Source organism: Zalophus californianus, chromosome 8, assembly GCF_009762305.2.
Source record: "Zalophus californianus isolate mZalCal1 chromosome 8, mZalCal1.pri.v2, whole genome shotgun sequence".
NCBI classification, from domain to species: Eukaryota; Metazoa; Chordata; class Mammalia; order Carnivora; family Otariidae; genus Zalophus; species Zalophus californianus.
The window spans coordinates 71,989,302-72,006,567 of NC_045602.1; the positions used below are offsets into that span (position 1 = coordinate 71,989,302).

Sequence of the window (17,266 nt, forward strand, 5' to 3'; positions counted from 1 at the left end):
GCTTTGCCCGAGTCCGTGATCCTCAAATTGTCAGATACAAGAACCACAGCTGTTATAGGAGTCCTCTAATCCATAGGTTGATCGCTAATGGTACTTTAAATTAGTTAATACAATAGTGTACAATTTTTATTTTAGAATAATTAAACCTCAGGGGTGTCTGGGTGGCTCGGTCGGTTAAGCTCAGGTCATGATCCCGCGGTCCTGGGATCAAGCCCTGCTTTGGGCTCCCTGCTCCTTGGGGAGCCTGCTTCTCCCTCTGCCTGCCACTTCCCCTGCTTGTGCTCTCTCTCTCTCTCAAATAAATAAATAAAATCTTTAAAAAAAATTAAACCTCAGGGTTTTTAATTTTTTCAAATGCTAAGTCAAAAGACCAAAGTTTTTGCCTACCAGACCTACAAAAATTTCTAAGATTGATTAGTAACACCCAGTGTTGGTAAGGATGTGATAAAAACCAGTTTTCTCAGACCACTGCTTATATGAGTATGTATGCACCATCCTTTTGGAGGGCAATTATATTATAACCCAGTTGAAAACATGCATAATCTTTGACCCAGAAATTCCACTTCTAGGAATGTATCCTCATTACCTGATTATCACAAATACACAAAAACTTATTTACAAATATAATCAATTATATTAGGAAAAAAACTAAAAATAATTTAAATGTCCCTTAGTAAAATATCAGTTAATGAAACTGATATATCCACTAAGGTCAATATATAACTGGCAGTGAAAAGGATCCATCTGTATCACTAAGTAAAAACATTACAGAACCAGCACAGAGAATGAGCCTACTTTTACCCTGAAAATTAATGTAATTTTCACAAAAGAATGCTAGATGGATATACATCAAACAGTTAAAATAGTTATCTTTGGGGTACAATATTTCAGGGCTCTTTCACTTTTTACTTTATAATTTGTTTTTACTATTTAGAAGTGTATTATTTCTTTAACCAGGAGAAAAAGTAGTCCCTAGAATTTCAAAGGCAGATGTATTTTTCATTGGTCTCCTATCAAAAGCAACACCATTCTTTCCAAAAATCCTGGTAAGGGGTGTGGTTTTGTTTTTAATGAAGAAATGGAAATTAATGGCCCACCAAACCTTTTGGCCCAGAAAGTGGGCTGAAAGAAGATGAAAAACAATGGATTACATACCACTGAAGAAAGGTAAAAGAGGAAAAGTGCTATTTTTCCCCACCTGAAAACTACTCAATTTTCTATATACAAGTTGTAATTTTATTTTCTGCCCCAAATCTTTGGGGGGAAACCTATACTCTAAATCTCTACAACACAAAGATAAAAAAATGACCAAAATACTCCACTTAAATGAAAAGAAGTATTATGTGGCTCAACTTACTAAAAAAAAAAAAAAAAATCAGAAAGTATCAACGTCATCTATTTAGGATCTACCTAGTATACAACATTATACCGTGTATTAAAACTCCATAGAATTTAACTTCAGAAATTTCCTGAACTTGTAGATACTAACAATAGTATTTATAGATACTACTGGCAGATGCTAACAACTGCTCTGGAAGACAGGAAAAGTTGGTAAAGAAAATGTCAATTCTGAAACTCCTCAGTTTTTGCAACATGTATGTTTTAGAAGTTATTCCTGTCTCCCCATCCCTTACTACATCTTCTCATTCAAATGGGGGATTACGAATTACATCTATGCCCAGCCTCCTGCTACCATTCGCTAAAAGTAAGGCATATACTTAAAAATATATATCAAATAGGCTACATACCAGTTCTGCTGTAGTAAAACTGGGAAGAGGTCTACCAGCAGGAATAACTAATGATGCTGTATAGAAAACAAAATAAACATTATACATTTGTTACAATTTGCCAGTTTAATAAAACTACTAAGTATAGCTTGGGTGTTACACACAAACAATGAATCATGGAACACTACATCAAAAACTAATAATGTAGGGGCACCTGGGTGGCTCAGTTGTTAAGCGTCTGCCTTTGGCTCAGGTCATGATCCCAGGGTCCTGGGACTGAGCCCCCCATCGAGCTCCCTGCTCAGCGGGAAGCCTGCTTCTCCCTCTCCCACTCCCCCTGCTTGTGTTCCCTCTCTTGCTGTCTCTCTGTCAAACAAATAAAATCTTAAAAAAAAAAAAACTAATGATGTATGGTGATTAACATAATAAAATAAAATTTAAAAAACTGTTTTCCATCACTAACATGTCTGACCATGGTGAATTCTAAACTTCCTAATTGCAAGTGAGATAAATGAATTTAATTATATTTTTTCCCAAAAACTTCAGATAAAGATTTTACAACTAATCTGTTTTAAGTACCAAAAGAAAATATTTCATTGTTACAAAGTATACCGTAGTATAGAAATCCATAAGAAAATACCTAGGTTATTTTTATTAAATAATGTAGCACTAGATGTCCATTATAACTTTTGATAGGGGAGAAAAAGTAGTATTTATTCAAGTAGCACATTTCCCAAAGACTGTACTATTGAGCAAAAAAAATGTAACCCAACATAAACCATTCTAAATTTTATAGGCGCAAAAGAATTTCCAATTCATTCATTGCATGAAAAGTTATTTACAATACTTTAGCCGACTAAGCCAGCACAACTACACAGTTTTAGGAATAAATGAGTAAGAACATGTCCTCACAAGTCTGTGCATGAAACAAGTATGACTACTAAAAAAAATACAAGAGAACAAATTCCTAGAAGACCACCCCAACCTGCATTAAAGTTGCAATCTCACATTATCTTTTCTTTATTACCTACCAACTTTCTATGCTATCTCTTTGTTTATAATACAGCCAAAATGTTGACCTAATGGTTAGAAAGGGAAGCATTAAAAAAATAAGTGTGAAGAACAGTAACTATAGTAGAAAGACCTCAGTTGATCAATGTAACCTTAAAGTTTACCTCAAGCTTCATTTTACCTAGCTGAACATGACTATGATAGTATCATTTTGCCTTTTAATAAAAAGAATGTTTTAGCGTGTTTATGCAGCAAATATTAAACATAATGTTTATTATGGTTTTTTTTTTACATACCACATTAAAGTAAATTGTCCCAAAAATTTGCTTCTGACACTAAAATGGCTCCATCATGAACAAGTCACTCAGAAGACCAAATATTTTTTTTAAACTAACCACTCTTCCCACATTAGAACAACAGAAGTGAAGCTACAGAGATTGATGATTAATGTAGCAGAAAATTATTTTTATCCTCTGTTCATCTATGGCTTTGCTTATTAACAGGCATTCTTTTAGAAAGGCTAAATTAGAAAGAATTGGTGTGGCAGGAACACAAGGGTATTAGTCTTAATTAGCTGAAGTGAGCTAAGCCTAAGCTAGTACAGCTGAAGCCACAGCCTGAGAGGAAACAGAAATCTGTTAACACGCTGTCTAAAGCAATTAAATGAATTTCTTGAGGAAAAATAGCAACAATCCCCCTCTTTTAAATACCTTGCAATAAATCCTAAAGGATAATTCTCTAATCTTATATAAATCAAATAGAGCTATAAGAGTTTAAGAGTTTCTTTATAGTCATCAGAATAAAAGTATTGAACAGTTTTATAGTGAAGTTTCATGCAGCTCCTACTTAATTTTGATACTAGCTGCACCATTTGCATACTTTCACAAATTATATATACCATTATATGTGCCTGAAACATGCTTTTTAAAATATTCAAGATGGTTCCAATAACCAATTAAGTTTTAACTGAATATGTGTCTTTACTTAAACTAAGAGTGTTAGAATTTTGGTCTTCATGTATATATTCTAGAAATATTAAATTTCACAAACAATAGGCTTTACAATACAGAAAGAATTCAATCCCACAAATGTAATTTAAGAAGTGTAAATTAAGAAAGAGATAATGTTACATAATAACATTTACAAGGCTATTTTTTTCCTATACAACAAGAAGTCTTTGCTACATTAAAGGCAGTTACTAACTTCACAATTCCTGGTCCTGCTTTAAACCATTCCAAATCTTAATATCCAAGTCATATGACTCAAGAGGTGCAAAGACTGGTCAATATTCTTTGTGACTACTCATTAACATATGCGCATCTCTCATAACCAAATTGAATATTCCTCAAATCACATCAAGAACCAACAGTATTGCTGAAATTTTCACCAGATCTAAATTCAGGAACAACTGGACATATAGTTTGTACCTGAAGGAGTTTGAATGCTCAAAGATGAAAGCTATCACAAACCTCTCAAAACTCCTATTCTTCCCTTTCTTGTTCCCACAATGACTGATGATAGTTTCATCAAAAAACTGTGTGACATGGAGGGCGCCTGGGTGGCTCAGTTGGTTAAGCGTCTGCCTTCGGCTCAGGTCATGATCCTGGAGTCCCGGGATTGAGTCCCACATCGGGCTTCCTGCTCAGCAGGGAGTCTGCTTCTCCCTCTGACCCTCTTCCCTCTCGTGCTTGCTATCTCTCATTCTCTCTAATAAATAAATAAAATCTAAAAAAAAAAACAAAAAACTATGTGATATGGAGACCAAACACAGATTTGAATTGCTCTAGAAATAGGACAATCATAGACAAAGTGACTCCATGTCCCAGTTAACCCAGGACAGTCCTAGTTTACACCTATTATTCTGAGGTTATTATTAATGAAATCCCATTTCTCTCTCAAAAGTGGATTATAGGCAAAAGACCCAGAAGAGCCAGTGTGATATTCAAGGAGGAAAAAGTTGGAGGACTGACACTACCCCACTTCAAGACTTACTAGAAAGCTGCAGTAATCAAGACAGTGTTACCAGGTGAAAAAACAGACAAATACATCAATGGAACAGAACAGAGAGCCAAGAAAGTGACCCACATAACATAGTCAAACTGATCTTTAACACAGAAACCAAGGCAATACAATGGCACAAAGATAGTCTCTTCAACAAATGGCTGAACTGGCTATCCAATGCAAAAAACATGAAACTAAACATAGACTTTACACCCTTCAAAAAAAAATGACTAAAAATAGATGAGACCTAAATGTAAAATGCAAAACTACAAAATTCCTAGAAGATAGAAGAAAATCTAGATGACCGTGAGTATGGCAATGACTTTAGATTCAACAGCAAAGGTACAATCCATGAAAGAAGTAACTGATAAGCTGGGTTTTATTAAAATTTAAAACTCCTTTGAAAAAACATCAGGATTGGGGCACCTGGGTGGCTCAGATGGTTAAGCATCTGCCTTTGGCTCGGGTCATGAACCCAGGGTCCTGGGATCGAGCCCCATAGCGGGCTCCTGGCTCAGCGGGGAGCCTGCTTCTCCCTCTCCCTCTGTCTCTACCCCTGCTCATACTCTCTCTCTCTCTGTGTCTCAAATGAATAAAAAAATTAAAAAAAAAATCAGGATAATATGAAAAGACACAGGTTGGAAAAAAATGTTGCAAAAGACATATCTGATAATAGGCTGTTATCCAAAATACACAAAGAACTCTTAAAACTCAACCATAACAATCCAATTAAATAATGGGCCAAAGACCTTAAAAGACACTTCATCAAAGAAGATACAGATGGCAAATAATCATATAATATGCTCCACATCATAAGTCATCAAGAAAATGCAAATTAAAACAATGAGATACCACTACATCCCTATTAAAATGGACAAAATCCACAACACTGATAACACCTAATGTTGGCAAGGATGTGGAGCGACAGGAACTCTCACTCATTGCTGGTGGGAATGTGAAATGGTACAGTCACTTTTAAAGACAATTTGGTGGTTCCCTACAAAATTAAGCATACAACCCAGTAATCACTCTCCTTGGTAGTTGAAAACTTACATCCACACATAAACCTCCACACAGCAGCTTTATTCCTAATTGCCAAAACTTGGCAGCAACCAAGATGTGCTTCCGTAGGTGAACAATTAAATAAACTGGCACATCCAGACAATGGAATATTATTCAGTGTTGAAAAGAAATGAGCTATCAAGCCACAAAAAGACATGAGGGAATCCTAACACCATATTACTAAGTAAAATAAGCCAATCTGAAAAGGCTAGATACTACATGATTGATTCCAACTATAGGACATTCTGAAAAAAGTAAAACTATGGAGACAATAAAAATATCAATGGTTGCCCTGAGCTGGTGTGGTAGGAAAGAATGAATAGGAGGAGCACAGATTTCTAGGACAATGAAAATACTCTGTATGATACCGTAATGATGGATACAAGTCATTATAAATTTGCATAAGCACATAGTATATACAACACCAAGAGCAATAACAAACTATGGACTTTGGGTGTTTACGGTATGTCAATGTAGGTTCATCAATTGTAACAAATGTACCCCTCTGGTGGGGGATGTTGATAACTGAAGAGACTATGCATGAATGGGGGCAAGAGGTATATGAGAAATCTTTGTACCTTCTCTTAAATTTGTTGTGAATGTAAAGTTCTAAAAACATTGTCTTTTTTAAAAAGTGGATTATAAACTATATACAATCACCCTAAGGATAGAATAGCAGTTCTTGCAAACCCGCAGGGGTCCATGAGACCCTTTCAACATGTTCACAAGGTCAAAATATTTTTTAATACCAAGACAAAAATTTTTTTTTTCATTTCTCAATTTTTTTGTTCACTTTTGACATTTGTGCTTACAGTGCAGAGCACTGATGAGTAAAAGTGAAGGCACCTTGGGGCGCCTGGATGGCTCAATCGGTTAAGTCTCCAACTTCTTTTTTTTTAAGATTTTATTTTTTAGAGAGAGACTGCGTGTGCACCAGCGGGGGAAGGGGGAGAGGAAGAGAGACAATCTCAAGCAGACTCGCCACTGAGCACAGAGCCCGATGAAGGGCTCCATCCCAGGACCCCAAGATCATGACCTGAGCCGAAACCAAGAGTCGGAGGTTCAACAGACTGAGCCACCCAGGTGCCCTAAGCATCTGACTCTTGATCTCAGCTCAAGTCCTGATCTCAGGGCCATCAGTTCAAGCCCTGTGTTGGGCTCCATGCTGGGTGTAGAGCCTACTTTAAAAAAATTTTTTAAAAAGTGATTGGGGTACCTGGGTGGCTCAGGTCATGATCCCAGGGTCCTGGGATAGAGCCCCACATGGGGCTCCCTGCTCAGTGGGAAGCCTGTTTCTCCCCCTCTTCCTCCCACTCCCCCTCCCCCGCCTGTGTTCCCTCTCTTGCTGTCTCTCTGTCAAATAAATAAAATCTTTAAAAAAAAAAAAAAAAGTGAAGGCACCTTAGCATGAATTAAGGCAGTATTACCAAACCTGACTAGTGGTCACTTTATTTGTTCTCCATCACTGCTCACTCACAGCAAAAAAGAGAAAAAAACAGTAACAATAAAACGGTTTCACTAAAGAAGTTCCTGAATGCTACCATAAAGAATTATTTTTATGAAATTTCAACCCTCCAGGATACTTCCTTTTAATATTCTGTGGGATGAAATGGGAAGAACACAAAGCATTTCTGCGGCATACAGATACACAAGGAAATATATGGAAAAGGACTGGTGCTGTTATTTAACTTGAGAGCTGATCTCACCTCTTCAAGAAACACTATTTTTACTTGAAAGAATAAGTGACACAAACTATGGTTATTCAGACATGTCTATTTGGCAGTCATTTTTTTTTTTTTTAATGAACAAAGTGTGCCATCACTTCAAGAAAAACAAACTGACAGTCTTTGTTTGGCAATGGTAAAATTCAAGCTTTCAACCAAAAATCTTAATTTTGTAAACTTTATATCCACCACAGTGAGCTTGACAGCTTTCCAATACTTTTCTGATGAAATGTGTGGTAATATTAATAGTATTTTTTTATCTTGTATAATGGAAGTGTCAAGTGCGCAACTCAGTGAAACAGTATTTTCCAAATAACTAACATATGTTACAAAATCACATACAGGTTAAGGAGTCCTTCGAAGTGCAGGACACACCAGTGAACTTTAACATTACAAAAAGTCCACTGATAAAGTTTCCCACCTTTATTTTTTTTTAAAGATTTTATTTATTTATTTGAGAGAGAGAGAGAGACAATGAGAGAGAGAACACAAGAGGGGGGAGGGTCAGAGGGAGAAGCAGACTCCCCGCTGAGCAGGGAGCTCGATATGAGGCTCGATCCTGGGACTCCAGGATCATGACCTGAGCCGAAGGCAGACGCTTAACCAACTGAGCCACCCAGGCGCCTCAAGTTTCCCACCTTTAAACTAAGCTCTCAGAAACTACCAATTGTTGAGTTTTAGTATAGTATCAAGTTACCTGAAATTGCTATTAAAATACTCCTCTTTTTCCAATTAAACATCCGTGGAACGCTAGATTTTCTTCATATACTTTAGCCAAAACTACGTATCACAACAGATTGAATTTAGAAATAGTATGAGAACCCAGCTGCCTTGTATTAAGTCAGACATTAAAAAGATCTGCAGAAAAGTAAAACAATGCCATTCCTCTCATTAAATACTTTTTGTTCTGGAAAATACTTTTTTTTTTTTTTTTTGACAGAGAGAGACACAGCGAGAGAGGGAACACAAACAGGGGGAGTGGGAGAGGGAGAAGCAGGCTTCCCGCGGAGCAGGGAGCCCAGTGCGGGGCTCGATTCCAGGACCCTGGGACCATGACCTGAGCCAAAAGCAGACGCTTAATGACTGAGCCACCCAGGCACCCCTGGAAAATAGTTATTACTTTTAACAAATATATGTTATTATGTTAACATATAATGAATTTTTTGAATTTATAAAACATTTTTTAAATTTCTCAGCTTTAATCTCTAATATGATAAATAGATACTTAACAACCCACATAAAAGAAAGCTCTTCGAGGTCCTCAAGTTTTAAGAGTGTAAAGGGGTCCTGAGACCAAAAAAAAAAAAAAAAAAAAGTTGACAACTGAAGATACAGGAAATTATTAAGCAAATGGATAATAGAGTCAAAAGAAATATGATAGGGCAAAAGCTTTAAAGATGGAACAAAGGCAAATAATTTACTACATTGTAGATTTAATTTGAATTTGTTATCAAGAGATAAAAACGTTGTAGAAGTAAGTTAGTTTAGGTTATTTTAATCAGGCTTTTAAAAGCCTACAATGAGAAGATATAATTAAGAAGTACTTCAATTTTATGAGGCTATTTACTTCAAGAATCTTATTGTAGGGAACCTAGAAATGAAGAGGGATAAAAACAGGCCTGTAATGCGTTTTTTAAAGGATACATGTACTGCCTCCTAAAGCTTTTCATTATAAATGATGTAGAAAAGAATAAAAACTGTCTTGTTTAAATGTAATAATTTCTATTATTCTAACTTCCAAGAAAGAAAATAAGAATACAGTACAGAATGAAAGCCAGATAGACATATTAGTTGCAAGACTGTTTTGTGATTTAAATCACTGGTAATATTACCATCTTGCGGCAAAATCAAGTATTGCAATTTTGAATGACAAAGAACCTGAGAAGTGTTAACTGCTTTTGATAAAAAACAGTTTAGTCTTTCATTCCTCCACACTGGCCACCCTCCAAGTCACTCTGAGGTTTAAAAAAAAAAAAAAATTCTTTAAAGTTCTTCAATTAAAAAAATGTTATTTAAATAGAGAAATAAAAGGGATGACCTAATAAAATAGTTAAGTTAAAAACAAAAGCATAACCAAAACTCTAGAAAATGATGTAAAATGTTTCTATGTGTCAACTTAGTAATTAAAACTGCTGTGGCTAATTCTTATAGAGCAAAGTTATACTTTATAAGCACTAACATTAGATAAAAGTCTGGTAATTCAATATTCATTGTTAACTTATTTTTTAAGTTATAATTGCTGCCACACTTAAATTCTCCTTTTGTAATAAACAAGATACTAGCTTCCTTACTATTTTCTCTTCACCTTGGCCCATGTGATTTTCCTTTGAATTTTCCCAAGTGTGCAATGAACAGTCTAGTTATTACTGACAATCCAATCCAAAATCTAATCCAAAATCTGCTCTCACTTCTGGCAGACATTAATCTACTTCAACTAAACCAAATAAAACCTATGTGTGTGTGTGCTGGATGTAGACATACACATACACACACACACGCACACATTAGGATAGCATAAAAATTATAAGAATCAGAAAAGAAGGAATAAACGCTAGAATGATAGCACAGTATCATTTATCTTTTTAGCCACTTTTTTCCAGTTTAAATTGATACACATAAAATGGAAAATTATTTCCCTCAAAAGCAGAGGTTTCAAGTCCAAGAAATGAAGAAAAGTATGCAGGGTTAATTTCTAGTCATCATTATATACTATCCAAACCATGAAGCAGCCTGAATAATCTCCACATTCTTGTTAACTCTCCATTTTACTTCCAATACGATAGCAGATTTATAATATATACAACAAGCAAGAGAAAGATAAAGAAAGCACAAGCATGCAACCACCCATTTTTCCCTCTGCTTTTTCAGCAATGGTGGCTGGGTTACTCCTTGTCTCAACCCAATCACATTCTCTGAAATAACTAGTGGGTACTCCCAATAGCCCACAAACAATGTAACTTGTTCCTCGGAAGTAACACTTGGTCATCTTTGTGGACTTTAATATTTTGAAAAGCTAGCTTGAATAACCTAATTCTGTTGCCAATAATTATGGGATGATGGCTTATTCTGTGTTCATTTAATAGTAATGGTTTTGAGGTCCAAGCCCTCTCACCTTAACATTACCCTAATATAAAGCCACCACCAAATGAGAATTTGTTCTGAAGACCAAAATAGTACTAATTTACTAGCTATATCCAACCTGTTGATGACTGCAATGTTTGGTGCAAGCTGTTTGGCAACTGAAGGGTGAACAAAGGTGAATGGATGCTATTTCTGAAGAAGTCTTCCGTTGCTTTAGACTGCAAAACCTTTGTTTCCCAGAGCTGTGGAGAAAAAAATGTTAAAAAAAAAAAATTGGGATACTTACGTCTTTAACTTTATAATAAGATGTCAGCTGATGGCACAATGGGTAAACATTAAATTATAATTAAGGGGTTAAAACTGAAATTTATCAGTTTTTTAAGAAGAAAAAACAAAAAGGGCAACTTGTATTGTCTACAAACCTGCTTCAAGTCTTTTAAAACTTGTTCCTCTATACCTTCTTCAGCAAATAGATCCCGCACTCCTTCAATTACATCTTCAATTACAGATCTGTAGAGTTTAGGCTACAAAAAAAGCAATTGTTAACATTTTAAACTCTCAAGCTTGAATGTATGGTTTCTTACGGTTTAAAGAAAAACCACCATAAGGATTTTTACTAAGTGCAATCTACTCCCAGTACAGTCTTAGCTGTCCATAAATTCTGACCCACAGTGTCAGGCTATTTACAAGGTTGACTTACAGAACTACAATCCAACATGAGATAATAATTCATCAAGATGGTAGGTTACAGTTACTTGGTTTTTCTGTCAGAATCTAACCTTCCAGGACGCCTGGGTGGCTCAGTCGTTGGGCGTCTGCCTTTGGCTCAGGTCATGATCCCAGAGTCCTGAGATCGAGCCCCACATCGGGCTCCCTGCTCAGCGGGGAGCCTGCTTCTCCCTCTCCCACTCCCCGCTTATGTTCCCTCTCTCACTGTCTCTCTCTGTGTCAAATAAATAAATAAAATCTTTAAAAAAAAAAGAATTTAACTTCCCCCTTTTATTTTTTATTTAAATTCAATTAACATATAATGTATTACTAGTTTCAGAGGTAGAGGTCAGTGATTCATCAGTTGCGTATCACACCCAGTGCTCACTATCACATGCCCTCCTTAATGTCCATCATCCAGTTACCCCATCCCCCACCCCTCCCCTCCAGCAACCCTCAGTTTGTTTCCTATGATTACGAGTCTCTTCTGGTTTGTCTCCCTCTCTGGTTTCATCTTGTTTTATTTTTTCCTCTTTTCCCCTCTGATGCTCTGTTTTGTTTCTTAAATTCCACATGAGTGAGATCATATGATAATTGTCTTTCTACTTATTTCGCTTAGAATAAATTCATTTAAGCCAGGTGGAAACGAACATACTGTCTTCAAGTTACTTTTTTCTCAAAGAGGCCAAAGGAGTTTTTAGAGTTCACTATATTACTTCCACATATGTGATTAAGTTGCAAGCCATAAGGTTGAGACAAGCACTTACAATAGAGTAACCAAAGACTAACCCCCTTCCAAAATACAGGTAGTCTTGTGAACCACTGCCAAGCAAAAGTACCACTGCACCAAAATGGATTCCTAACAGAACCTAACCAGAACATCAATGAACCATACCCTTCCACAAGATTTGGCAATAAAAACTGGCATTCTAGGACTGCCCTTTCATACTCCCCAGTAAATACTCTAAATACTCCTGCTCACACCAAGAGTAGTTAGGCTTATAACTAATCCCTCTGAAGATCCCGGGTAAGCTTCTGAATAGGCCAATCAGGAACACGTTATTCACAGGCCTATCCATTCAGCTTAAGTGCCCTAGATTAGTTGCTTCTTCTCAGTTTACCCTGATAAAGACATACTAAAGTGCTACTTCAGTGTTCATCCCAGCTAGTTGGATCACATTTACAGCAAGAGGAAAAAACTCCTAGGGCTAAAAACTTCCTTAAGATCCACCCTCAGAGTATAAAAGCAGCTGTCAAAAATAAAACATTAGAACACAATTTCTCAAAAACAAAATAGGTATTGAACATACTTTCTCTTCTGGAACTAAGGTTAGACTTTATACCCTCTCCCTGTTACCTTCATTAGAACTATGTATAGTCCAGGAAGTCCATCTTAACCTCTTAAAAGAAAATACACACAGCCCTCCGTAAAGTTCACTATCAGATAAAATGGTACACAGGGTAAGCTTATATTCAAGCCTGAGTATTTTACATATCTTAAAATACATTATCAAAAAAATGGATATACATTGAAATAACGTGTCTCTAAAAATGGACACTTTTATGCTGCCTATGTGTACATGGAACCCGTAAAATAACTGACCCGGACAAGCCCAGTGCCTTTCACCAAACATGAAGTTTGTTCAGGTGAACTGAAAATAAAGGTGACTCCTCGTTTTTCTCTTTAATTCAGCTTTTTAAAATTGATAGAGCGTTTCACAAGTGCCATTTTACCCTGTCAATTCTCACTGTAAGGGTAAGAGATCAAGGTTTGTGTTTAATTCCAATTGGATACTTAGGCATTCAGGATGGGGAAATGGGGGTAGAACTCAAAAAACATGCGTGGGGTCACACAAAGTATCACATCACTTGTTACTTCAGGTAAATAATATAGCTCCCAATCAACAATGGCCATACCGAAAGTAAGAATTACAATGGGAGTACAACTGAACTCGGGAATTTTCTAAACACACAGGAAACTGGGAGGGTTAACGTGAGCTCCAGCTCTAACCACCCTTCCCAGACAACCTCAAGGCGGTTGAAGAGCGCGCGGAGGAGGCTGTGGTTCCCCCAGCGAGCGGCTCCCAACTTCCGGCTGAGCTACTACTGGTCCTCATCGGCTTCCTCCCACAGAGAACAGCCGGGGCCACTAAGGCCAGGGTTTCTGAAAGGCTGTAAAAGGCCAGGAGGGGAAAACGTGTGCGCAGGACTGGGCCGCCGTGACACCTGGACCAGCCCTCCCTCCACACAGAGCACAGGCCTAGAGGCCGGGCTGGTCCTCCTTACCACGGGGTTGACGCAGGCCATGACAGCGGCTCCGGCGCCCCTCCCTTCGCGCCTGCGCGACACGCGGTGCCCGACCGTGGCCTCCTCGCCGCTCGCTTTGAACGCCTTGCACGTTGCCTGTGCAATTACGCAGGGACGCTGGGGGCGGGGCAGGGGAGGAGAGAAAGGCTAGTGGGCTGAGCAGGGTTCCCTGGAGAGAGGGAAGAGGTTGGTGCGCATGAGCAAAGAAGCCTGCCAAACTGGGCTGATTAAGTGCGATCTAAACAGCTTTGGACCATTCAACGGAGCCCTAAGGAACTTTTATTTCCTCAGTCTGTTAAAAAATAAAGACTGAGAAAATAGGGGGGACGCGATGCAGTGGTAGATTCCAGTTCACCTTAAGCTTGGAAAGGGGTTGGGCCAGGGAAGTGGGGAGACTAGCGGCTTCTGTCCTCTCCTACCAATTTTCACCCCCCCCACTACGCCGCGCACAGCTGAGCTCCAGTAAAAATATAACAAAAGCCAAACTCATCTGTGATTGATTCTCAAAGTGTAGGACAGCAAATCAGCATCATCTGGGAACCTGTTAAAAATGCAAATTATTAGAGCCAACCCCACACCTACCTAATCAGAAACTCTAGGGATGGGGCCCAGCATTCTGTAATTTCAGCATGCTCTCCAGATGATTCTGATGGTCGCTGAAATGAGATTCACTGTCCCAAGACAGAGTCTCAGCTTTGGCCTTCCAGTAAAATCACCTGGAGAGTTTAATAAACTGGTAAGTCTTGCAGCAGAGACTCTGATTCTATTATGCAGCTTAGGTGGAGAACGACTGCTAAAATAAAGTCAGCACCAGGCACTACCCAGACTCCTTTTCCTCCTCAGGTAAAAATCACCATCTCTTGACCTGCAATAATTCCCTTCCCCCCTGAAAGGTAGAGCATTTAGGAGCATACCTTGACTAGGACTGAGAGTAAATCTAAGCGTAGATAATGTGCAGTCTTAAGAAAAAGTCATCTATTGTCACTATTTTGCCTTTTAAATAGCCTTTCTAGTCTGCAGATAGGTCCTGACTTAACCAGATGGCTAGGTTATTTAATGATTTAAAAATCATACTCAGTTTAAAATTGGCTGTTTATTTATTTGTATGTATAAATTCAGTAGAGTTCTTTATGCCCTACCACTCTGTATTTGCTTTGCCTGGGTCAGGTACCTTATGATTTGTGAGTTTCAAGCAGCTGATTTATATGAAACCCTTTAGAAGACTCTGAAATTAAAAACCATCTGAGATTTCCTTTACAAAATGCCAAGAATTTTATATAGTAACTTTTAATGATTGTACCTCTACCTGGCAATTTACTACCCAGAAGTATTCGAAGTGACTTATCTGTCACCCAAAATAGAAAAGCTAAAAGCAGTCATTGATTTCTACTGATATTATAAAATCCAATTAAATTATTCAAGCTGAGAAACAAGAAACCTGAAAGGTATCTTGTTTTCCAACTTTTCATAGTCAACTTTTAAGACCTTATTCTTACATGCATATGATTGGTAATCACCTAACAGCATATTGTTTTATATTACTTCTTCATATATTTTACCCTTCTCAAGGCTATACTGTAGATCATACATATTTTTTGAAATTAAATTTGGCCCTTAGTCCCCATAAAAAGTTTGACTTAGAATTGAATTAATGCTTTTGTATACTTAGTAGACTCAGGTCACAGAGAGGTTATGTAACTTTGGCAGAGAAATGTCAGCAGCTTTCCATTTGCCCCTTGTGGTCTCTCTGGATGGTCACCAGTAGACTCAGATATAATTTTTCCCCAATAATAAACAATGGCTTTTAGAGGAGGTATACTTTAACCGCTAGGTGAAATCTAGGTGAATCCAAGTTGTAAGTCTGCTCTGGACCTGTGGTTGCCACCATCCAAGATGGCCCACAATGATCCTCACCTCCTGGCATTCACAACCTTGTGTTGTCCCCTCCCACATTGTACTATGGTTTGTCTGGATGGCCAATAGAATAAAGCAGAAGTGATGTTGTATCACTTCTGAAATGAGGTTAAAACTGACTGTGGCTTCCTTCCCTGAGATTCCTTTGGATCACTCACTTTGGGAGACAACAGTGGTCATGTTGTGAGGACACCCAGGCACTCAGGTAGCGTGTGGAGAGGCCTGTGTGACAAGGCACTGAGACTCCAGCCCACAGCCAGCGAAGATCAGAAGTCTGTAGACAACTACACAAGTAAGCTTGGAAATCGATCCTTCCCCCTTTGGGTGATCAGATTATTTATTGCAGCCCCGACTGACAGCTCAGTTGCATTCCTTCGAGAGACCTTGAACTAGAACCACCCTCTGGGCATTTCATGATTGTCAATCCTGAGAAACTGTGTAAGATAATAAATGCATGCCAATTTAAGCAGTTAAATGTGGGGATAATTTGTTACACAGCATGAGATAACTAATATAGGACCCGTTGTCTGATTGGATTGTGACTAGCGAAGGTTTAGTTTTCCTCATTATAATCTCAGCGTTTAAAGTTTTTTTGAATACCCTCATCAATCATAAGAGCATTTGAAAAGTATGTAAAAGAATTTTTAAAGACTGATATTTGGTGGCACTGACCCCAAGTTATCATCAAACAAGCAAACTCTTATATGATGGTCATATTTCTTTTGTCAACTTTTCAAACCCATCAGGGGAGTGTGTTGCATACACAAAACACTAAAATCGAAATTTCAAGATCCCCAAGTTTCAGTGAGGCAATCTTCAGTGACTATTTTTTATGTTAGTAAGTAGAAAATAAAAAAGGAATGCTGAGGCCTTGGTCCTTCCTTGAGCACTCAGTTCTTTGAAATTACACCTGCAGCAAAGCACAAAGCTCTTCCCTAGCTGCCCATCACAATTCAGAGCATCAGATTTTCATTTTCCTGTGCTTTGTTTACAGACTATAATATATAATATTTCATTTATAACACACACCAGTTTTGCAACATTTAAACAAATCTAATAATTGGATTAATTTCTTTGTATTCTGTATATTCTCATTATTTTTGCCTGGAGGTCTCAGTGATACTACTACATGAGTAAAGAAACAATTTCACTTTGCTTATTGTGAGAAAAGGCCAGATCTGTGAAGTCCTTTCTCTGAATAGGAATTTTTTTTTACAAAAGGTATTTTAGAGATAGACCATTACCTTTTACATATTAAATTCTACAGTCAAATTCAGGGCATTTCAGTAACTGTATAGACTCTAAATTATATATTTAATCTGTAATGAAAAATACAAGTTAGTCTATGAATTATATGGCTTGAGGGAGCAAATATTCATAATTAGTTTCTGAACATTTTGCAACCACTGCACTAAACTCAGCAGTATTGAGTTTCTCTGCCTGTTTCATCCTTCACATCTTCCAGGAAATGAAAATGCAGATAATCTCTGCCTCACCTTGTAACTTTGAAATGGTTACAATGTTGGTAGTTCTGATTTATTTACATTCTGTACTTTTGTAACATTTTCCATTTTGTAACCCAAAATCAACTTACATTATTTGAACATCAGATATTGCTTCACCATGATGAATTCCCCTTCCCACTCTAACAGGATTTCAGTTAAAATGACTGCGTCACAATGCTATGGCCATCTGGTGACCTTATCACCTGGTTGGACACTCTTAATGACC

The 17,266-nt window shown here is 37.5% G+C and overlaps 1 protein-coding gene across 2 annotated transcripts in view; it reads right to left on the bottom strand.

Annotated features, from left to right (window-relative positions):
• The window catches only part of GTF2A1L (general transcription factor IIA subunit 1 like), an 83,942-nt gene extending 70,208 nt beyond the window's left edge, over positions 1-13,734 (bottom strand). Inside the window, exons 1-4 of one of the 2 annotated variants that reach the window (XM_027620880.1) lie at positions 13,601-13,734; positions 11,029-11,130; positions 10,725-10,848; positions 1,749-1,804 (exon numbers count right to left, since the gene is read on the bottom strand). In XM_027620880.1, coding sequence (XP_027476681.1) covers positions 1,749-1,804; positions 10,725-10,848; positions 11,029-11,130; positions 13,601-13,621 — 303 coding nt within the window. In that variant the 5' untranslated portion in view covers positions 13,622-13,734. The remainder of the gene's footprint in view (positions 1-1,748; positions 1,805-10,724; positions 10,849-11,028; positions 11,131-13,600) is intronic. The other variant, XM_027620879.1, reaches the window with a different exon arrangement.
• Between the last annotated feature and the right edge of the window lie 3,532 nt (positions 13,735-17,266).